At 39.7% G+C, this 24,617-nt stretch overlaps 1 protein-coding gene across 1 annotated transcript in view; it reads right to left on the bottom strand.

Moving 5' to 3' along the window:
- The window catches only part of MMS22L (MMS22 like, DNA repair protein), a 131,706-nt gene extending 107,355 nt beyond the window's left edge, over positions 1-24,351 (bottom strand). Inside the window, exons 1-9 of the mRNA XM_075554749.1 lie at positions 23,893-24,351; positions 23,559-23,737; positions 21,623-21,748; positions 20,171-20,220; positions 11,288-11,375; positions 11,007-11,184; positions 9,736-9,826; positions 5,305-5,435; positions 3,224-3,337 (exon numbers count right to left, since the gene is read on the bottom strand). Coding sequence (XP_075410864.1) covers positions 3,224-3,337; positions 5,305-5,435; positions 9,736-9,826; positions 11,007-11,184; positions 11,288-11,375; positions 20,171-20,220; positions 21,623-21,748; positions 23,559-23,722 — 942 coding nt within the window. The 5' untranslated portion in view covers positions 23,723-23,737; positions 23,893-24,351. The remainder of the gene's footprint in view (positions 1-3,223; positions 3,338-5,304; positions 5,436-9,735; positions 9,827-11,006; positions 11,185-11,287; positions 11,376-20,170; positions 20,221-21,622; positions 21,749-23,558; positions 23,738-23,892) is intronic.
- Positions 24,352-24,617: the final 266 nt, after the last annotated feature.

Genomic DNA, 24,617 nt, shown 5'->3' with positions numbered 1-24,617 from the left:
ATGTTTAAAACAGTAAATTCAATGCTGTACCTAATGTACACAAAATACCCAACAAAATTTAGAAAGAGAACCAGAAAATTACTAATATTGTAGATAACCTCTGCAACTGGCCACAGTCCATCTACTTCTCTGTCAAGGGGTAATTATTATCCCCTGATACATTTATCCCTTTCTTCTTTCAAATTTGTCACATATGTATATACATGCTAACTACATAAAAAAACATTCTGTCTCCTCTACTTCCCTGAACCATTCTACCTTTGTCTTTGTACCTTACATATAACTTTTCCCGTGTTAATTTCTAGTTCATTAATCCTATCTACATTTGAGCCTATCAAATGACTTTCAAATTCTAATGATTTTATTTTTCATTTCCATAAATTGTTATCTCTTTCCTCTTACTTTATATTTTATCCTGCTCACTTTCAAGTTGGGCTTTTTACCTCCAACACAAAGGTGACTTTTAGCCCATGACTGCCAACTTTTTATTCAACAATAGATAAAATTAAATAAACTTTTATTTAATTAAATTTAGTGCTAAAACAGTAACTCAAAATATATATCCTACCACCACTGAGTTGATTCTGACTCATAGCAACCTTACAAGACAGAGTAAAACGATTTCCTAGGAAATTGCAAACCTTTACAGAAGCAGACTGACTTTGCTTTCTCTCAGCTGCTGAGTTCAACCATTTGGATAGCAGCTCAATTCCTAACTTATTGTACCTCGAAGGCGTCTTCAAAAAAAATTACACACACACACACATAATTTGCAAATCTGCAAAACTTCAGATTTGTGATTTGTCAGTAGCCAAACTCCAAATTGTACAAAATTTGGAAATTAAACATGCCATGAAAGGCCTAAGTAGTTTCCATATATTATAACCAATTTTAATAATATTTCACAAGAAATTTTATGTGCTTACATCAGCTTAAGGATGTTTTTCTTCTTCTACTAATAGCAATCAGCTCCCATAAAGATTACAGCCACGGAAAACCTATGGAGCTGTTGGGCCACGGGGTTATGGCAAGTCAGAACAGGGTCAACAGCACACAACTACCTCAAAACACTTGCAGTAAAATATAGTCTCATTCTGAAGATCTGACTCAAGACAGGTGAGGGAGCAAGAAGGCCTCATCTTTGTGCTTCTCTTCCTCCCTCCCTCCCTCAGATGTTGTAAACCTGAATACTATTAACCTCTGCTTATGAAGTCTACACCCTTTAATATAGTTCCTTAATTGCTAAAGGATATTACACATTTCAGTATAAAAGATTTCAGAGGGAAGGAAAAAAATGTACTTGGGAAAATAAGAGTCAACTTTTGTATTTCTGCTAGATGCATTATTCATTTTAGGCTTAAATATAAGGTTTTGACCTGTTGCTCACAAACTGATTTTAACCCATCATTACTCCAAATGTGTGTTAGTCCGGGTAGACCAGAGAAACAAATCCATAGAAACTCATATGAGTTTTATATAAAGGGTAATTGTACATTAAGAAAGCATCCCAACCCAGTCCATTCCAAGCCCTTAAGTCCAACATTAGCCTATATGTCCGACACCAATCTATAAAGTCCTCTTCAGACTCACGAAACACATGCAAAGACGCAGAACACAGGAAAATCACAGGCCAGTAGGTAGAAAGTCTTTGGATCCAGTGGAGTTGTAAACATCATCCCCATGTGGCTTATCTGGTTCCCAGGGCACGGGGTCTCTCCATGGTTCTCTGGCTCCAGAGTTCTGGTTCCATCAGGGTAGGTCAATGTGGCTTCTCTGGCTCCCAAGGCGCAGCACCATGTGTCTTGTCAGTAGAAAAGTCTCTCGGGGAGTGAGGAGATAAAGTGTGTTTCCTGCCTCCAAGGAGGAAAAGACCCAGGAGTTTCCAGAATTCCCAGGAGAAGGCCATACCCACACCGAGGCCTCATTGGCTGTGACCCGACTGACAGACTAGACTCCACCCCTTCATTCTTAATCCTCTCAAGTCTCAAATTGACACCAGAGTATGTAACTAGCACAATATGTGTCAGCATACAACTGTGCTCCACAGGGTTTTCAAAGGCTGATTTTTTGTAGATACATTGCCAGGTCTTTCTTTGAAGATAAATCTAGATGGACTTGAATCACCGCCCTTCCATTCAGTATCCACTGCGCTTACTGTTTGCACTCTCCAGGTGTACCGTCTGAATTAAAACTCTCTACCTTCCAGGGTTCTAATATCCATTGCCTTGACTCCACAGAACTCACAAATTTTCAGGATTAAAGGGTTTATTGAGAAGTTAACAAGTTGTAATGTCAACAAGGAATGCTCAGGGTTTTTATCAAGACTTGTTACAAATTTCTGCTATGTCTGCTAATAAATGCCCAAAGGGAATACAACTCTGCTATAAGCCTCAGCCCCAAGGTATTCAGCTTAAACTCCTTGGGTCTGCAAACACAATTCCCTGAATTAAGTGCCCAGAGTCACACCAATCCAGTACTCGCAGACCAAAGGATCTCAGCTACATTATTTAGAGCTCAAAATAGTTGTGCATTTTTAGCTTTGGGTCAGCAAGCCCAACATCCTGAATTAAGTTCCTGGATACTCACTGCAGGTACCAACTCATCCCAGGAAGTGTCAGCCCAGAAACACGGCTGTACTTCCATTGGGTCAGCAGGGCTAACTTCCCGCTAGTGCCCGGAGGCATCCCACTCCACAGCCAGCCTCTTGTGCAAATGCACCCAGTTTTACTAGCTCCATAGGTTGGTAAGTCCATCATTCTATTGCATGTTCTGTGGCAGCTCCTCGGATGGTATAGCTGTTATCTGTGCCCAGGAGATTCACTGGGCAGGAATCTCGGGTCCAGAGGATGCACTGATGGTAATGATGCGCTTCCTCCTCCTGCTTCTCAGAAGCTCAAATCATACACCGCTGGATGGCACACCAGGGAGTCCTGTCAGTCTCTTCCTCCACCTACTTCCCAGGTCCAGGCAGGAAAAAGTCGTTGGTGGGAAAAGCAAAGTGGCTGTGGCTAGCAGAGCCACATTAAATGACTCACTGCCCTTACACTAGGGCTCCTTACAATGTAATAGGTACACAGTATTCAGTTTGTCTTCTTGGTAGTTGTTATCTGCTGCCTTAGTAGAAAAAAAAAAGACCCCCATACTTAAAGGTTTTCCTTCGCCATAATTACTGAATAAATTCAATAGAGAATAACAACTATCATATGTCAATTTCCAAACTTACTTCTGAGAGAGACCATTTACTTCTATGGTCTAGAAGATGAATGAGCAGAACCCATAATTCTTTAATGCATGGACATGGGCAATGATGACTCATTAACACTTCTGAAGGTCTAACCTGTGGTAAGAAAATGAGGTGTTCATAAGTGATGATTTAGATGCTCAATTACATAAAAACTGTTTAATTGTAAAAAGCCTTTCTATATCAAAAAGTACAAAATGAATTTTTATTTTCAACTTCAAACACATTTATCCTTTAATCATTAATTAATTTACTAATCCAGTGCTCAGTAAAATTCTTTTTAAAAGGCTAGAGAGAAAATACGTTAAGCTTTCTAAGCCACTAAGTTTGCCCTAACTGTTACACTGTGCCACTGCTGAGCAACAGCAGTTACGGGGAATGGAGACAGGGATGAGCAAGGCTGTATGCCAGTAACTCTTTACTGAAAATAACAATCACTACAATAGAGAGACAGCTAATGAGAAGCTCTAAAAGTTTTAATTTTTTGTGAAGCAAAGCAAACAAAAAACAGGTTAAACAGAAATTTTAGATATTTATCAAGATAAGCAATTTCAAAATTATTTACCACTTTTTCTAATGAAAATTTTCTCAATGGCATTTCTAAATAATACAGATTGTGTACTGAATTTATAAGTGTAACAAAACTTCTGGCACAATGTATTCAGTATTTCACAGATGTTAAATATCTATTTCTAATATGTAGTAAAATATTAACTGTTGGATATTATATTGCCTTAATCCACTAATTTATTTTAAACATTCAAAAGGTGGTGCTAGTAAATGCATAAACCACCATCTGCCTCTGAATCTTAAAAAGCTGTACATCCTGGTTTCCGTGGTGTCAATCTCAAACAAGTGATAACAGCATATAAATGCCCATCTCCTGAAAATGATTATGTTCCATGCAGGGCTTCAACCTGCTTATATTCTGTTCAGTCATGGTGGAGGAAGAGATTCTCGAACCACTCCAATTTTGTAAAATGTAGGTGAACTGGAATGGGAATCAGAATTTAACCTCGCTCTCAGAATATAAGCACAACAAATACTTAGTGACTTAGTCTCTTGGCCAGGAAGTCAGGTTAATGGGGCCCCACTCAAAGATGCTGGCCCATCACACCACTTTGAATATACGCCACTCTCAGCAGTTCTCAACCTGTGGGTCTCAACCTCTTTTGGGGTCAAATGACCCTTTCATAGGGGTGGTCCAATTCATAACAGTAGCAAAGTTGAAACAGTTATGAAGTAGCAACGAAAGCAATGTTATGGTTGGGGGGTCACCACCACATGAGGATCTGTATTAAAGGGTCGTGGCATTAGGAAGGTTGAGAAGCACTGCTCTAGGACAAAGAAGAGAGAGAGAGAACAGAGTAGAACTGCTGCTTTCAGTTCCAAGACCGGCTCTCTACAGGCCTGACCGTCACCCCCTGGAAGGGCTTACTGTACCTCTCCCGAGGCTGCTATTCTAGGGCTGCATCCCATAGCTTTGTCTTTCTAGATGTCATTTCGCGACACCCAGATTTTTCAACTTGGGTCTATTCGGTTATTGTTGTATTAGCCATGATTGAACTGGTTCAAACTGGTCCAAAGCCCCGGTTCTGTGACGCTTTTAAATCATCACTGTATTAAGCATCCTATGAGGAGCATATTGTAGTAAAAATGTTCTGATCCTCATGGTTCTAGATTAATAAACACAAGCAAACAAAAACTTCCTTACACTTTACATTAACTTTACAATTAACTTTACATAACACCAACAAGTCATTAGACTTGAACTCACCGATTAAAAAGTTAAGTTTTCAAGCAAGATCACATTTTTTCCCACAGCATGGGAAAAGTTTAAAAAAAACAAAAACCTTTTTTAGACAGCTTTATGATACTAATTATATAGCCTGTATTGAATGTTTAATTTGAAATTCTTTTCCCATTCAGCAATCAGACATTAGTAAGTTAATTTAAAATTGAGATTTATTTTAAATTGACGTCTTCTGGATTAAGCCACATGCATTAAGGGCCGACTAGTGCCACATAGTGTCAAAAATATAAATAAACTCTTAAAGCATTACCTTGTCATACCTGCTGAGCGACAGGCGCATTAAATCACAAAAGAGGTTTTCACACTGTTCTTCAAACAAACTGACATTGGTTAAACTGTCACCTGACAGATTCAGAAACTGATGACCATATACAACATGCTCTGAAAAAGTAATAAAAGTGTTTTAAATTAAAGTAGAATTTACTATTTCAAAAGAAAACTGATTGCGTATCTTTAAATATCATCTATTGAGCAAAATGGGAAACTATTCATTCTTTTGCAGTAAAACATCAAATTTGAGGACAACTCCTTTCTCACACAAATACAAACATCACTTTCAGAGTTCCCAATTGATAAGGGAACAACAAAAGATCTAATATCGACGACAAGGAGGGCACAGAATGCCTGGTGGGGTGTGTCAAGTGCAATGTAGCCGAGAGGAAGTACAGAGAGCAGAATGAAGGGCAACATGATAGAAGGACAGGAGGAATATAAAAGGAAATGAGGAAAGAACTAGGAGGCAAAAGGTATTTATAGAGGTAAAAACATAGGCACACACATCTGTAAGTATATTAATATATAATAATATATAACAATAGGGATATAGATCTATCCGTACATATTTTACAGGTTAAGTATTAAGGTAGCAGATGAACATTGGGCCTCTACTCAATTCCTCCCTCAATGCTAGAACACTTTGTTCTAATAACATGGCATTGTGTGATTCCCACCTTTCAGGTACAATCGCTGAAGACAAAATGAGAGCAAAAGCTAATGTGGTGAAGAAAGCTTATAGTGCCCGGCTATCAAAAGATACAGCATCTGGGTCTTAAAGGCTTGAAGTTAAACACGTGCCCATCTAGCAGGAAAGGAATAAAGTCATATGGAAGAAGCACACCAATCCATGTGATCAGGAGATGTCGATGGGATCAGGTATGAGAAGACCCAAACAACCACTTTGATGTGAACGAGGGGTATCGGCGAGAAGACCCAAAGTCCATCTGTAGACAACTGGACATCCCCTCAGAGAAGGGTCAACAAGGAAGGGAGGAGCTCGCCAGGGTGAAGTATAATACTAATGAAACATACAACTTTACTCTTAGTTTTTTAGTACAACCCCAACCAAACCCCACCCCCACTATCATGACCCAGGTTCTACCTTACAAATTTGGCTAGACCAGAGCATGTACACTGGTACACACAGAATGCAGGACAGACAAACCCCTCAGGACCAATGAGTAGTGATACAATGAGGGTAGGGAGAAGGTGTGGGGGAAAAGGGATGCAATGATCGACATGCAACATGCAATCCTCGCCCCTCCAGCCTGCCCAGGGAGACAACAGAAATGTGGGTGAATGGAGAGCAGATCGTGTAAAATATGAAAATTAAAATAACTTATAAATTATCAATGGTTCACGAGGACGGGAGGGTGGGGACGGAGGGGGCAAAAAGAACTGATACCAAGAGCTCACGTAGGATGAAAATGTGTTGGAAATGTTGATGGCAACCTATGTACAAATGTGCTTGATACAACTGACGTATGGTTTGTTATAAGAGTTGTAAGAGCCCCAAATAAAATGATTTATCAAAACAAAAATAAATAAATAAAAGTTTCCAATTCTTCCAAGTACCATTTTTTTCCGCAGACTTGAATTTTTTTTATTTTATATACAAATAGTTGGCATTGTTCCTCCTGTTGGTAGTTGTCTTGGATAGCCCATTCAAAGATCACTTCGTCCAGCTGGATGAAGCCAACGTCCTTCGCATACTGATGGGAACACTGACGGCACATGTTGAGGCCGTGTCTACGGATCAGGCTGTGCAGGTTTGAGCACACGCGGCAAGGACGGGAACCCTGGCAGAAGTTTCGTGGGTGGCTCCAGTAGAGCTGCTGGTGACCTGTCTTGTTTCCAGGCTCTCTCCAAGTACCATTTAATAAACCTTTCTTATTGTGGTTACTTCTTTAAAGCAATTAGAAAATCGCCACGCATGTTTTCAAATAACTACCATATATACTTGAAGATAAGCCCACTCGAGTATAAGCTGAGGTATCTAATTATTACCTAGGAAACCAGAAAAACTGATTCACTCAAGTATAAGCCTAGGGTGAAAAATGAAGAAGCTATTGGTGAGTTTCAATAATAAAAACAAATGAAACTAAAATTACTAAAAATTGAGACATTAGTGGGGTAATGTATTTAAATATTTATTTTAAATAAAAAAACAAATAAAAGGACAAGTCATTTAACATTAGTAAACCAGCACAGTAAGTGGAAAATAGGTTCAACAAAAACAATAAGGTATCAATAATGATACCTTAAGAGTACTATTCAGAAATGATTAGGGCAAAGAATGTGTGGATGCGCTTTATACAATTGATGTATTATATGTGTGGATTGTGATAAGAGTTGTATGAGCGCCTAGTAAAATGTAAAAAAAAAAGAAAATGATTAGGGCAAAGAATGTACAGACGTGCTTTATACAATTGATGTATGTGTATGTATGGATTGTGATAAGAGTTGTATGAGCCCCTAATAAAATGTTTATTAAAAAAAAAAAAGAGTACTATTCCCTGAGCTCAATCAGCAACCAAGCTAAAAGGTAAAGAGTTAAAATCCCTCAAAACTGGATTCATCATCATCATCCGTATCCCAATGCAGAGCTTCAGCTGGTGTGAGGTCATCATAGATGCTGTCCTCACTGAGATTGCCGTCATCACCATCACTGCTGTCATTTTCATACAAAGCGCAGTCTTCACTGCCATCCATAGCATTACTAATACTACATTTCTGGAAGGCACGTCGCACCATGTCTTCTGGAATATCTTCCCATGCCTCTCGAACCCACTTTGCTATTAACTCTATGTCAGGCTTCATGAGATTTCCTCCTTTTGTTAGTCGGGCTTGACCAGATGACATCCATTCATGCCACATCCTTCGCACACGGTTTTTAAAAGGCTTATTCAAAGATACACGTCAAAGGACGGTTCTGATTGGTTAGATGTGAGTAAACAAACATTCAAAGCCCTGCAGTGTCAGCGGGGCTTTGAATGAACAGTGGAGAAACCGCAATCACCCACGAGATAACAGGCGCTTTTCCCGTTACCTGGGGGATAAGGGGGACCCAGTTACACCTCGCTGGGGTACCAGTGACCCGTGCATAAGCTGAACCCGTTTTTTAGCACATTTTTTGTGCTGAAAAACTCGGCTTATACTCGAGTATATACGATAAGTGTTTAAAATATTAGGAATAAATTGATCACACATAATTTTTATGGCATAAAAATCCAGAAATCCAAGATATCAAAAGTTGTACTGCTAGCTGAGTAAGTCTACATAGGCACTTAGCTGAGGAAATACTATTTAAAATAAAATCCATATACCAATTGCCATGAAGTCACATGACTCACAGCAACCTTAACATGGCTTTCAAAATTATAAAACTTTACAGGGGTAGAAAGCCTCATCTTTCTCCTGGGGAACATCTGGTGGTTTTGAACTTCTGACCTTGTGGTTAGCAGCTAACTAGTAATCAGAAAATTACCAAGTAAAAAATGAGTCAATATTAATTTTGATTATTAGATAAAAAATGATAATATCTACTAATACAATAATATGATACATAGACACATTCAGTTAGTTCATATAAGCTGGTTAGACTTAGTGAACAAGAAAGTCTATAAATTATTAGGATAATATGTAAACTTTCCACATCTAAGAACCTGTTTCACAAAAAAGCTTGTATATGTTATTTGAAGAAGTATAAATGTACATGCATATACAAGGAAGTTCACTTGTATATGCACAGGAAAGTTCACTTTTCTAAAAGATAAACATTAAAGCTCAAAAATACAAAAAGAACCACTGCCATTGAATCAGTTCCAAATCATAGTGGCCCTATAGACAGAGTAGAACTACCTACTACACAGGCTGTAACTTTTATGAAAGCCGACTGTCAGCGCTTTCTCCCTCAGAGCACCAGTCCATTAAACTACCAGTTTACAGTAAACCTAATCAAACTTCCTGCCAATAAGTCAATTCTAAAGTATAGCAACCCTGTTAAAAAAGCTATGGCTAAATAAGGTATGGTAGATTTACAATATCTAATCCATCAACAGAATCAATTTGGACTATGAGTGCTAACTTGAACTGATACCAAAAAAACTTCAAAATGACCAAAACAGCAACACAGTACCACTTGTGGATGGAAACAAAAGCCAAACCCCAACACTGTTTTATATACACAAATGCACCGAGAATAAGAATGAGCACAACGGAGACACCTAGCTGCTCCCAGCGTTATTTCTGGGAAAGGAGAATGGGACTTTCACTTTCTTACTGTGGTTACCACTTGAGTCTTTATTTTTCAACCATCAGAATGCATTCGTACTTGTCATAACTTCAGAAAACATTAAAATAAACTTTTGGATTTAAAAGCATAAATAAAAATTCATAAACTTACTTAATTTTTCACCCAAGATATGAAGGATTTCTAGCACCAGCCAGTGGATATCTAAGTAGAGGTGTAACAAATGCCACGACGGGGGAAAGAGCTGTGAAGGACATTGTTAAGGGACAGTGAGAATTCATACTTCATTAGGTATTCTACAGAGAATGGCAGCATTCTTCCATTAGCACAGGTAAAGAACCAGTTAGCCTACGATACCAAAGTTCAGGGAACATTTCTTGTCTTTGTTCTTAGAGGATTCCTTCACTGAAGATCTCTGAAAGCAAGATCTATTTCCGGATGCTTCAGTTAAGACTTGCATAGAAAATGTGCCTTCTTCTAACCAATCTCTGATTCAGCTAAAGCTACAAGGCAATGGATGACAGTTGAAAAACACTTATTTTCTTAACTTTCTTTTAGCATTTAGTTAGTGCATAAAATGTCTGCTGTTTAAAAAGTTCTCGAAATAATTTTAAGGAGAATTTTGGATTACTATGTATTAAACATTTAAATATCATTGAAAGGCCACAAAGTAGGGGCTATTGTCATACCATTAAAAAGCTCAAGTTAATTAATTATCAAGGGTTCATGAGCAAGTGGGGGGGAATGAGTTTGATACCATGGGCTCACGTAGAAAGAAAATGTTTGAAAATGATGATGGCAACATATGTACAAATGTGCTTGACACGATGGAAATATGTGTGGACTGTGATAAGATCTGTACAAGCCCCCAATAAAATGATTCTTTTAAAAAAGAAGTTCAAGTTAAGAGACCAAATTTGCTACCCAAATCCCCTACCACAAAGACTGAAGAGAACAAATGAAAAGTGACAGGTGGTCATTCTGGAACCCTGAGAATGAGGGTAGACAAACGGACTGAGTAACAAGCAGGAGAAGCTAAACAAAAACAAAGCCATCGAATTGGGGACGTGCCAGCTGAGTGAAACAGTGCGACCATTATGAATTTCTGCAAGCAAAGTTCAAGTAGGACAGCAAACTGGCAGGCACAGACAATTTCCAATGGGTGGTTGGAAGAAAATGTTCTTAATAACACACAAGACAGTCAGATACATATTTGTGAAGATTAAAACATCAACCCCAAATATACACAACCCTGCAATAATGGTAACCTACAAGGAGCTGCACAGATAAGAGAACCAGGCCGAACAGATGGGAGAATAACCACACTCAGAAGCTGCACTCTGGACTAAATCCGCTCACTCTCAAGCATTCTTGGGGTGGGGGGCAATTTTGATCATTTCAAAAGTAAGAAAGACAAATCAAACCTTAGTCTGGTTTTGATTTACAAATGCTCCTATATTGACACTGGGAAGTTCAGACAGATGTCCAATATATAAGAGAAGTCCATGAAGCTCATCCACCAGCCCTGAGGGAAGCTGAGCCTCCAGAGCCTCATAGGGATGGACAGGAACATGACTCTCGGTGTCTTGTACTTTCAGGTACCTACCAAAAAATTCAATACATTAAATACATTTAAGCTATACTTGGAGTACAAGGACAGTTAGAAATTCAAGCAATATTCCAAGTGTCTCAGTTGACATCCTACCTGAAGATGAAAACTTTAATATACTGAAGAAAGACTACACACTGTTGCCTAATATTATCTGCTTTGCTGTGGAGGATTGATATCTGCCCTAAAATCAAAACAAACAATGTTAATCATTAAATAATTAATCAATGGACAGTGAGTGATAAAGAATCATAAGCCATTCCAGCAGTAATTGTGTCCTGTGTAACTTTCTCGATTGATTCCCATCTGGCTCCTGACCCGCACCAACCCACATAAAGCGCTGTGATTCCACATTTACTGGGCAGCATTTACGCAGTCACTTGCCCTTGCTTGAAGTAGCACTGGTGACACTGACTCTCCTGCCACCACCTCCTGCTTTCTTCCTCACTTGTCCTTTCGCCTCGCTCTCCTTCAAGGGATCCTCAACGCCACTAAACGCAAATGCAATCTGCTCGGGACTCAGTCCTGAGCCCCTCCTCTAACTAATAACGACTCCAAAAGACTTAGCCACACCCCAGGCCTCTCCCTTGCACTTCATTAACTGGCATTAATACTTGGTTTGCTCCTAGTGGAAACAAGTCACCTTTTCACTTCTCCCCAAACCTACTCACACTGCTGAGGCCATCTCCATCGAATGATGTTACCGTTACCCATATGCCATTTTTTATTCTTCCATTTCTTTGAACTTCTTGTCGCTATCCATCAGTCGTATTAAGCTTATCCCCAAATTAAACTTTGAAATTGCCCACATTATGTTTGTGCTTGAACTGCAGAAACAGGGTTCCTAAGAGGTCTCCCCATTTCCTTCTTTGCCCCTTTATAGACTAAGTACATGATCTGCTTATGCCACATATCAATTGCCATCCCACTCATCAAACTTTTGAAACATTAACTCTTTCAAAATGTCTGTAAGATCATGCATGACCTATTAATACGAGTAGTTTCTGTCTCCCTCCCAACCTCATTGCATGCCATTTTCCCCTCACTTCCTTCAACGTCTTTTTCAACAACACATACTTTGGTCACTACTATGTTGAAAACATTGACACCTATTCTAAGGAAAATGAGTTTAGAAGCAATCACTAAACAAAATCAGAGAAAAGACGATTAGAATTATAGGCAATAATTCTTATCTCTCCTAAATATAAAACAAGCTCATTTCTAAACTGAAATTCAAATGAGCAAATATCAGCACTTCTCTGGCAAAACCAAGATGAGAATAAGTATGAATTTGTTGTGGAAATACCTACATATTAGACACTGGATTTTTAACATTTTTCCAAAAGCAATGACTTTCAATTTGTTTAACCCTTAGTTGTTTCTTCTGGTATTTAATTCCACCTTTCTTTTTTTTAATATATTTTACTGATGGGGAGGAAATAATTAGTGGCTGACATCAGTTAGCAATATTGAATAAAGGTCTATCTAGAACAAATACAATATGGAAAAACATTCTGTCATCACTATATGTATCTTGGACTATATAGCAACAAAAAATAAAAGAACCTCTTCTCTCCAATGAGTTTGTTAATTTGGTAGAGTCATTTTTCAAAGCAAATATTAAATTAACTCATTAAATTTTTATTTCTATCATTTGATCGCATTCTAATTCATTAAATTTAGTATCCACCTAAGTAATTGGACTAACTCTTATTTCCTGACTTTTCTTTATACGCATAATTAGATACTATTTACTGATTTCTATTATGGAATTGGCGCTCTAGTGGTATAGTGATTAGGCTACTCACAAGGTCTGTAATCTAACACCATAAGCCACTCTGCAGGAAAATGACAGGGCTTTCTATTCCCATAAAGAGTTACAGTCTTGGAAACTCTGAGGCAGTTCTACCCTGTCCTATGTGGTCCACATGAGTCAGCAATATGGATAACAGTGAATTGGGTTTGGTCTATTATGGAATATGGGAGAAAGATGAGGCTGTCTGTTCTCATAAATATTTAAAGTCACAGAAACCCATAGGGGTGGTTCCATTCTCTCCTATAGGGTTGATATCAGTCAAAATTGACTCATGGCGATGAGTCTGGCTTTAGTTTGAATATGGAATCCAAGGAATCCTGGTTGTGCCAGCTGATGACTCTGTGATTCATTGAAAGATGGGTAGTTTAAACCCACACAGAAGCTGTGGGAGAAATATCTGGCAGCCTGCTTCCATAAAGACTATTGCTGTTCAGTTCTACCAAGCAGTTTCAACGTATAGCAACCTTACTGACAGCAGTGTGAACCTCTCCTTGCCCCGGCGCCATCCTCACAATTGTTCCTACATTTGAGCTCACTGTTGCAGCCACTGCGTCAGTCCATCTCATTGAGCGTCCTTCTCTTTCACACGGACCCTCTACTTTACCAAGGATGCTATCTTTTACAGACTAGGAAATCCTACGGAGGCAGTTCGACTCTGTCATGTGGGTCATTCTGAGTCAAAATGGACTTGAGGGCACCGAACAACAGTATGATTAGGAGTCCAAATAAAATGGTGAGCGCTAAGATGGTTTAGGAACCTCAAAACACAGACCACGAAACAAAACAAAACAAGAAGTGAACTCAACTTTATCAAACTATGATCATCAATTGTGACAAGCCATCAGTTGGGAGAAAACAGTCACAGAACACATCTAACAGACCACTGAATGGACACCTCCAATTCAAGGTAAGAAAAAGACAAAGAATTCATTTTGTAAATTAGAAAAGGAACACGGGGGTGGGGGGAGCAGACATGGGATAGGAGGAGGTGGGGGAAAAGAAGTGGTATTAACAAACACAGGGACAAAGGAACAAGGGATCCACATTGGTGGTGAGGTGGGTGTGGCAGGCCTAGTAGGGAATGATCAAGGGTAATGTAACAAAGAGGTATAGCTGAAACCCAGGTGGGGATGGAGCATGTTAGTGAGACAGGAGGAAAGTCAAGGGAAATAGAGGAAAAAGCAGGGAGGCAAAGGGCATTTATACAGGTCTAGACAAAGACATGTACACATGCAAATATAAATGAGGTTGGGGAAATAGATCTATGTGCCTATATTTATAGGTTTAGTATTAAGGTGGTGGAAGGACATTGGACCTCCACTCAAATACTCCCTCAATGCAAGAATACTTTCTTCTGTTAAATTGGCATTCTGTGGTGCTCACCCTCCCAACACAACCGCTGAAGACAAAGTGGGTACGTGAACAAATGTGGTGAAGAAAGCTGATGGTGCCCAGCTATCAAAAGAGATAGCGTCTGGGGTCTTAAAGGCTTGAAGGTAAACAAGCGGCCATCTAGCTCAGAAGCAACAAAGCCCACATGAAAGAACACACCAGTCTGTGTGATCATGTGGTTCCGAAGGGATCAGTTATCAGGCATCAAAGAACAAAAATCATATCATTGGGTGCACACCTCCAGGATACAATCGCTAAAGACAAATGGGTGCATAACCAATTGTGGCGAAGAAAGCTGATGGTACCCAGATATCAAAAGATACCGAAGGGATCAGGTTTAAGACATCATCAGAACAAAAAAATTCTTACTATAGTGAATGAAGGGGGAAGTGTAGAATGGAGACCCAAAGCCCATTTGTTGGCCACTGGAGATCCCCTCACAGAGGGGTTTAGGGGAGAGATGAGTCAGTCAGGGTGTGATGTTGCACCCATAAAGAATACAGCTTTCCTGTAGTTCCTAAATGCTTCCTCCGCCCAACTATCATGATTCGAATTCTACCTTGCAAGTCTGGATAGAGCAGAGGATGGACACTGGTGCAGATAGGAGCTGGAGGCACAGGGAATCCAGGGTGAATGATACCTTCAGGAGCAGGGGTGTGAGTGGCGATACTGGGAGGGTAGAGGGTGAGTGGGTTGGAAAGAGGGAACCGATTACAAGGATCTAGAGGTGACCTCCTCCCTGGGGGACGGACAACAGAAAAGGGGGCGAAGGGAGACGTCAGACAGGGCAAGATATGACAAAATAATAATTTATAAATTATCAAGGGCTCATGAGGGAGGGAGGAGGGAGAGGGAGGGGAAAAAAAGAGGGCCTGATGCAAAGGGTTTAAGTGGAGAGCAAATGCTTTGAAATGAAGGCAAAGAATGTACAGATGTGCTTTACACAATTGATGTATGTATGGATTGTGATGAGTTATGAGCCCCTAATAAAATGCTTAATAAAAAAAAGAAAAGGAACACATCAATCCCCCCAAAATACTAACAACTGTGAAAAATGCAGAAAAAAACCCCTCATCAGTGGGTCACCATAGATATTACATGGATTTAGAATGGTTGAAATGGAAAAGGCAAATAATAAAATATAACATAGTGCATGCAGGCCTGATCATCTGATGAAACCTAATGGCCACAAAAATCTTTGAATAAAAATGCTCTGAATGCTCAAAAGCAGCCATCTAAGGTCCAATTACTGGACTTTCTCCATCAGAGGATAGGAAACTGGTGAAAAATAAAAGATATGCGAAAACAATTAGTCTGATGAGCCAATGGACCACACAAAACAGCAGTCTCCAGAAAAACTAGAGTAGCTGCCACTGCCAACTGCTATGAAAGGGGTCGCATTAGAAGGTTCCAAATAGAGTGGGAGAACGTGGAAGAGAGCTCAACATCCTGACACTAGGCTTACTGGTCAGAACGAGATGGGCAGAGTCCCCAGCACTATGGTCCTTAGTCATCCTTCACGCCTGGACCTGAACTCACCTCCTACGTTAGAAAAACCAACGCCGTCTTTAAAATCAAGAGTAACATTTCACCAAGGGCAAAGTTCCAAAGGGTTAGGAACAGAAGAATGGAAACAGAAAAAGCAGGGAAATGAGGAATACGCACAGATGCATTAGGAAACTGCAGTGGATGAATGGAAATACACTACGTACGAACCCTGGGAGGTAAAACTGATGATCTGCTGTAGCCCTTCACCAAACTCACAATCAGTTTCAAACACAGAATGCTCTTGGCTGCTTTATTCAGAGTTGGCAAAAACGGAAACGGTCAACAAGCCCAACAGGTAAATGAAAAAGCGGTGTTACATATTCATAGGACAGAACATTCAGCAACTAAAGGGGGCAAATTACGGATGCAGAAAGCATGGATTAATCACAATATTGTGTCAAGTGAAAAAAGCCAGAAACACATGTTCGTGGTGTACATTCTGTACACAGAATCAGAGCAATGGCTGCTTCAGTGAATGGGGAGGAAAAGGGGCTTTCTGAAATGCCAGAAATGCTGTGTCTCATTGGAGATACTGTGTTTGGAGCGTGGCTTACACAGTATATTTCAAAACTGATAAACGTGTAATTAACAGTCATGCATCACATGAAATTCACAAAGTTTTACACTATCTTTATTGACTTCTAAATGACCCTTTTTCCGTAAACTGCTGAAGGATGTGCGGCTCCAAAGTGAGGAAATCCGCAGTTAAAGAGAAACTGTTTCAATGTAATACTTAATGTGGTTTATCTAGTCATTGTCTTGGGAGAATGATGGGCCTATCTCGGGAACTCACAGGGGCAGTTCTACCCGGTCTTATAAAGTCGCTATGAGTTGGCATTGGCTTGAGGGCAGTGAGTTTTTCTTAACCCATGGGCTGTGTGGCTTCCACATAATGAATGGACAAGACTGTGCAAGGAAAATGCTTGTGGCCCAACAAGGGGAATGGACAGATTGCTGCCATTGTAAACAGGGAGCATGGACCTGTAAAGGTTGTGTCAACTTGGCATGGCCATGGGTTTCCAGTGGTTTGGCAGTTGTGTAATGATGTGATCTTACTCCACTGTGGTTTGCTGCAACCAGTCCTCATTTTATAATGTGCCTCTCTGCCTGTGTTTATAGTTTCATGTGTCACAGTTTAAGTTAAGTCTCCAGCCTGACCCGACTCTCAGATTTGGAACTTGTCTGCCTACGGAACAGTGTCTACCATTTCCTCGACAGTTCATGAGTTCTACACGGCACTGCGGAATTCTAGAACCCAGGGACCGAGGGAAGAGGACTGAGGAAGAGCGGTACTTGATGATTAAGATGATGCAATTTGAAAAAGTTGAACATTTGGGATATCCTTAACCTGTGTCTCACAGACACCAGTTTTGTGCTCATCCTTTTAAAAGAAATGAGGGTAGAGAGAGATTTTGTCAAGGGCATAAGGCACAGCAAAATGACAGTTAATTGTAAAGGATTGTCCCAGGATCCACTTTAGATCAGAATGAAGAAGAAAATATTTCCAATTAAAATCAACAATGTTTAATAAAATGAAGAAAAATATATATATTTCCAAAGAAAGAACCTAAGACTTCCTGACACATTTGACATAAAAAGTACTTTTATTGCTTGATCAGAGACTTATGGGTAAATTTATGGTATATAAAGCAAATGAAAATGAGAAATGATTAACTCTATTTTAAAAATCATATACAAAAAGGAGTATAGAATTTAGTCATATTAGTGTCAATACTAAATATTATTTAATCATATATAAGTAAGCAAAGCAACCTATAATGCAAGGATGGGGAAGATTAAAGGGGTGGTAACAAAAAGTCAAATTCTTCCATCTGGAGGTCAACAGATAGTGTCTAAAATTGGAGGTGAGGTAAAGGCCCAAGGTCAGGAAATAGCAGCTTAATCACATTATTTCAAAAGATAGAATTAAATACCAGAAGAAACAGCCAACGCTTAAAAGAGCTTGAAGTCATTGCTTAGAGCGGTCAGGAGACTGCTAATTTTTTTAGGTCTTGTAATTAGATTTGAGTTCTTAAATTATGTACATGTGTTACTATGAAAAAATATATAAATTGTTGAAAAAAGATTTATGCATTCTAAATACCTGCACTATTTGCATAGTTTTCCTATGATAGTTAAAATAGAAAACATTCTTTGAGATTCCCTCACAAGGTAGCATAAAGAAAACTAAGTATAGTCTGTTCTCAACCTGAGAAACAGTAATGCCAACAGCTATATTTAAGAACAGACACCAGCAAAATATGCATGTTATGTCATTCTGCCACAACTGGAAAAGTAATTCTGAAAGCTTAATGTCTAGAATAAGAACTACACACAGGGGTATTAAGTAACAGTAATGTTATGGCTTTCTGGGGAAAGTTGACAGGCAAGTTAGCTACCCACGTTATTAACAAAGAATGCCCTGACATAGATTTGTGGTGGAGACAAGCCAAATTGCATTAATGTCAAAGACTCCTAACCTGTTCAACAGATGTCATTAAAAAGTTTAAAGTAATAAAAACAGCTAAAATTCAGTGTAACTGTTTCAACAAATAGTCCTCAGTCATAGTTATTAAATTCAGTGCTTTTCCAAGAAGAGTCTTGCAGAATGCTTTCATGAACCCAATTTACTTCAACCATTCTTTATAGTCAACATGATTTGCGATTTCCACAACTATCTTTTAGAAACTTCACGAGGACTCAAGATAAAATTCAAACTCTTCGGCATGATTAAAATTAACAAAGAGGTAAATGTGATTTTATCCCTCCCAAATTCATCACTTCCACACACTAATTCAACCTTAAAGAACTACTACCCACTCCCTTGCTTCCTAATTTAACTGACTTTACACACCTCAATGTCTTTTCACATAAAGTTGCTTTTGCCCAGAAATCATCCTATCCCAAAACCTTTTGTCTAGTTAACTCCTCTTCATCCTTGAAGACCCAGAACTGGCATCAGTCAGCGATGAACTCAGCAGTTTCATGCCTTCACTACGGCCCTTCTCCATTTGTCCTGCTCTACTATGTTTGCTTGTCCATCTTACTCAACTGTACACTTTTCGACTGCATAGTTTTCCTCTTATTCCCTAGCACTTGACATGAAGCAGGGACAGTGGAAAACACCACTTAAAATATACTGATACACAGACCGATGATTGTCAGCATGTCAGAACAAGCTATTCTCTGCTGAAAATAAACAATTTTCATACAGAGCCACTCTGTGTCTAAAGTGAAACAAGACCAAAAATAGATATTTCTTCTATTGCATCTGACACAGACATAGGCACTATGCGAACACAAACAAAAGCAAGTATTCTAGTCTTCCAGCTAACATGACTTGTTACTTCTTTACTAATAAATTCCCTACATGCCCTTTGTTCATCCCACTTCCTAGATAAAAATTAACATAGCAAATCTTCAATGACAGCATCCAATGTAGCACAGACTGCTAGTCCCTTTAAGCATCCCCCAAAACTTGCCAATACAACCCAAACGCAAGTGCAAGTCCTTCTTTTTGCCTTTTCTTACTGAGATCCTGCCAATCTGTCCCTCATAAGGTGTGTAACTTGCTTTAGGAAGCAAACACATCTAAGTATTTGACCAAAATTATGTCCTGTTGGTCTCTGACACCTGATCAGTACTAATAATAGACATTCGTCTAATCACTTGGCACGCATTAGGAATCCTGACAAGAACTTGGTGAGGTGGGAACTATTGTCAGGTGTGAGACCCACAAATATCAAGCACCATGATTTAAAGTACATTTTACCAAAAATGCAGAAGAATAGCAGTTAGCCAGCACAAAACACACTGCTCTTCCATTTACTACACGATTATGCCAATCTCGGGAAAAGCAGCACTCTATTACCTGCCAAAAGCAAACAAATAAACAAGCAGACAACAGAGAGATAGGGAAGTCTAGCTCTTTTCATCCCTCTATAAATTCTCTATATGACTCTCTACTCCTGAAGTAAGTATGAATTTACTTCAGGAAGTTTAGCCTTAAGACCTAAAGACTTGGAAAGCCATTGTAAATCTAAGCTACAACAAAATACCATACTTTTTCTGAAAGCCAAATACAACGCCTACTAAACTGCCAAGTGAACATGTCCACCGTGTTACTTCTGGGCCCCCAATGAAGTCATCGTGGCCCTGTGTGCAATTTACCACAGCAGAGTAGCATTCCTTCTGGCCTTTAAACACACTCTACAAAAACTTACCAAAATCACAGCTGGCTTGTAATAATGTTTCCAAGTTGTATAGTTGTTGCCTAATTTAAAGAAATAAGAATTTACCAGATGGTTACTGTTCCCACATTGAATACTTAGCTTTAATGATTCTCATTTCTGGATGACAATTAATATTTACTAAATGTTTACTGAAGGGTCAGCACTGAATAGCAAAAACTTTAAGACACGATGAGATATGCCACTGTCTCACCTTCCCAAACTGTCAAGCTTAAAATAGTTTTATAAAACACCTAAGGTTAACAGTTAAAATGAAATGTTAAATTGTATCATACAAAAATTCAGAAACGGACTAAAGTACTGTAGATTGGAGCTTTCAGCCAAAGCTATATAGATGACATTCCATCTTAATTCCGGGGTCTTCTTATAACCTAGATCCTGACTGACTGGCTTTACAGAATATTGTTAGCCTAGTTCCTCAATCGTAGAGTAGATGCAACTTCATACAGGCGCAGTAATATCTTCTCACAAAGGCCATCAGAAGTATATAGGGGAAATCCTTCCACCTTTCCATTTCCATCTAAATATATATATTCTTAATATGGTTTTAGAGAATACTTTTCCCTCAATAATGGCTCTAAAATGTCATCAAAATTTAAATATGAACCAGTTTTAAATGATGATACTGTTTTATTAATTGTGGCAATGCCATGTTATATGTGTGTGTGTGTGTGTGCATGCTTTGAAGAGATGCATGATTGAGTTTTCAAAAGTGAGATAATATGATGCCTAGAATTTGCTTTTAAATAGTTAAGTTAAAAAGATAGGGAAGTAGGTAATGAAAATATAATATACCGGACTATTTTCCTGTACCTGAAAACTTTCATTGAAATATTTTACATGTTCTTCAAATAGGAAACAAATCCTATCTCTACTTCACAATCTAAAATAAAAATATTTGGAAAATCTCGGCTGATTCTCTATTGTTTAAGTCTATGGATATTAAACAGCAAGAGCACTTTAAAGTTTTGTAAAAAATGATACCATACTGAAAAGCCTTCAATATTTATCTATAATACATATCAGATAGAAGATAAAGGTTTTGAAAGATCACTAAAAAGGTAACTCATCAAAACCTTTCATCACTGCTGCTTGATTTATTACTATTGGTGCATAATCAAGTAAGCAACAAGCATAGCTCGACCTAACGTTTACAGAGCAAACAAGGAAAAAAATGCATTTGCAAGTGTGGATGTCTCCCTTTCATCTTACCTTACTGGGTGGTTTCTCATTCTGCCTTAGAAACTACCCAGACATCTAACTTAACCAAAAAAAGGAATGACTTTTACACTTAAAGGCAGTTATAAAAATAAACACTAACACTGATTGTGGAGATGTAATTGGACAACTCTTCTTGATGTGATTGAACTACTGAATTTTATTGTATGTGCATTACATGCCAAAACTGTTGGAAAGCAAACATACCTGAATAAATGAAAAAGCTCTCTAGATGAATTAACTAATGCAGTTTCAGTAACCCACGGAATGCCAAATATTTCTACTGTATCTTCTTCAAAATTGGTTGGTAAAGGATCAAGATTCAAAATTAGCCTGAAAAGAAAAAGAAAATTCCAATTTAATCTCATAAATAGTATGCTGTCTGTGTTAATATTACATGAATCTATATTATGTGACATACCAAAAATGTTCTGAAGTCAAGAAATCCATTACATATATTACATAACTATGATTACTACAGAGAGGACATTAAAGAGGTAGCCATACATGGTGATAAAAGTACAGCTAAAGAACGATGTATAACTTAAGGTGAAAAATACACAAAGAGCTTATGGAGCATATTTGTGTTTATCTTCATTTGTTGCTTTTGGTTTGGTAGACTTTCATCCTGTGTAAGGGCATTTAACTTTTTAAAACACCAGCTAAAAGTGATTCTGTGCCATGTCTGGTATACAGGAAAATCAAGTTAGGTAATCTCTTTAAAGATCTCAAATATGTATTCCTACCACATTTCAAGATTATCAGCTTCACTGCAATATGTACATAGCTGCCTAGTACATCAACTTTGAAGAATAATACTTTTGTGAACCTACACAATCTGGAGCACTGGAAAGTCTTCTTCAAAGGCTGGGCCTGTAAAGAGTAGAAATTCGCTCTGAAAAGGCATCCACTCTGTGGCAGTCAGTTTGGTTTTTTGGAGAAGGAAGTAGACTCCCACATAGGAGCCCTGCTGGTGCCATAGGTTGGTTAGGCAAGGTCAGCAATTCAAAGGCTGGCTGAGGCTGTTTGCACTTGGAAAGATATCAAGTATCAGAAACCCTACAGGAACTTTCTGAATGGTGGCAAGGGGGTTGGTTTGAAGCAACAAAAACCATGCATGATATCAAAAAGCTGAGGCAGTTCCGAATTCATTAGACGTAAATGGGAAATTAATGCCCCAAACCCAACACCAAAACTGAGGTAGTAAAGGGATAGGACAGCATGTTACCATGAGGAAGAAGTTCTCAGTATCCCAAATACTTTGGAATACTCTCTAATAGAAAGTCTATTAATTTCCACCCATGTGATTCTTTTTTATTTTTCAAGATCATTTTATTGGGCTCATACAGCTCTTGTAACAATCCAGCTATCAATTGTATCAAGCATATTTGTACATATGTTGCCATCATTATTTTCTAAACATTTACTTTCTTTTTTAAACATTTTTAATAGTTTTATTAGGGGCTCATACAACTCATCACAATTCACACATACATCAATTGTGTAAAGCTCATTTGTACATTCATTGCCCTCATCATTCTCAAAACATTTGCTCTTCACTTCAGCCCCTGGCATCAGGTCCTTTTTTTCCCCCTCCCTCCTGGTTACCCCTTCCCTCATGAACCCTTGATAATTTATAAATTATCATTTTGTCATGTCTTGTCCTGTCCAACGTCTCCCTTCACCCACTTTTCTGTTGTCCTTCCCCCAGGGAGGAGGTCACATGTAGAATCGGTTCCCCTTTCCAACCCACCCTTCCTCTACCCTCCCACTACACCACTGGTCCTGAGGGGGATCATCCTCCCTGGATTCCCCGTGTTTCCAGTTCCTATCTGCACCAGTGCACATCCTCTGGTCTAGCCAGACTTGCAAGGTAGAATTTGGATCATGATAGTGGGGGTGGGGGAGTGGGAGGAAGCATTTAGGAACTAGAGGAAAGTTGTATTTTTCATTGGTGCTACATCGCACCTTGACTGGCTCGTCTCCTCCCCTAGATCCCTCTGCAAGGGGATCTCCACTGATTTCAAAGCAACTTTTGGTGAAACTCAAAGTTTGACAGAAATTATATTAATTAGCATTCCGAACAAATTGATGAAATATAATCTGATAAGGGAAAACCCCAAAGTCTCTCTTCGTTACCTACCGCTTAAGGGAGCCGCTAGAAAGGTAAGACTCTCCAGAAAAACTTTTTCCTCCTCCTCTATCATCAAAAGCACAAGAAAAGCATGGGGGTTTGCACCATTCGGTCCCAAGTTCCAACTCCAAGCTGTCGGTCAGGAACGTCGACCCAGCAGAACAGTTATCCATTGTTTACTTCATGTCCTGAAATGCAAGGGGATTATTGGGATCACCATTCCCGATTTTGAAGAGATTCCTAGAGGTGGGTAGAGCCGAGACTGAGGGCTACAACCTCAACTGAGAACACCCTACTCCCCCGCTCCCAAATTGAGAAGCCAAATCCCCAACCTTCCCATTACCTGAAATTAACGCTGTCAAAATTAAGGCAAAATGCTCGCTCGATTAGCTCTGGCAGCGACTTAAAAATCCGTCCTGTAGGTCGCACGGAGCAGCCTCGGGCCGCAGGGCGGTGGGGGGAAGGGGTTGCAAGCACAGATCCAGGTTCTGACTAGGCCGAACAGCAACCTCGGCACCCAAAGCCGCCACGGGCCCGTTTCCCCGCAGCCCGGTGCAGAAGGCACCCTCACAGGTCGGCGGGCGATTAGAGGTCAATGCGGGGCGCCGGCCCCCAGGCCTCCCAGGCCCCCGGGTGAGACGCGCCGGGGGAGAGAGGCGTGGAGCCGAGGCCCGCACAGGTGAACTCCCCGGGCTCCCCCAAATCCACCGGCCGGGTCTCACCAGCCGCTCTTCCCGCTCCCAGGTGCCGCCCCCAGGGGTCCAGATATCACTTCCGGAATCCGAGCCTGAAACGAGCAAAATTCCCGCCACGGTGCGCGCGCACACGGTAGGGCGGAGCCACGACGCAGCCCACTAGCCGGAACGGGCGGGGCGGGGGCGGGACGCTCGCGAGAACTCTGCGGGGAAGGCTGGGGAAATCTCTGCTCTCGCGAGAAATGGCGGCCTGCGACTGCCTGCCGGGATACGCGTGGGGTTTTTGTTTTTCTTTGTAAACGCGGAACTGCTCTCTGGGAGTGGAGAGGCCACCTGCATTGGGGTAGGAGTGCTTTGCTCAAGTCCCTGAAGT

Source organism: Tenrec ecaudatus, chromosome 7, assembly GCF_050624435.1.
Source record: "Tenrec ecaudatus isolate mTenEca1 chromosome 7, mTenEca1.hap1, whole genome shotgun sequence".
NCBI classification, from domain to species: Eukaryota; Metazoa; Chordata; class Mammalia; order Afrosoricida; family Tenrecidae; genus Tenrec; species Tenrec ecaudatus.
This window is presented reverse-complemented; position numbering and strand designations above follow the sequence as displayed.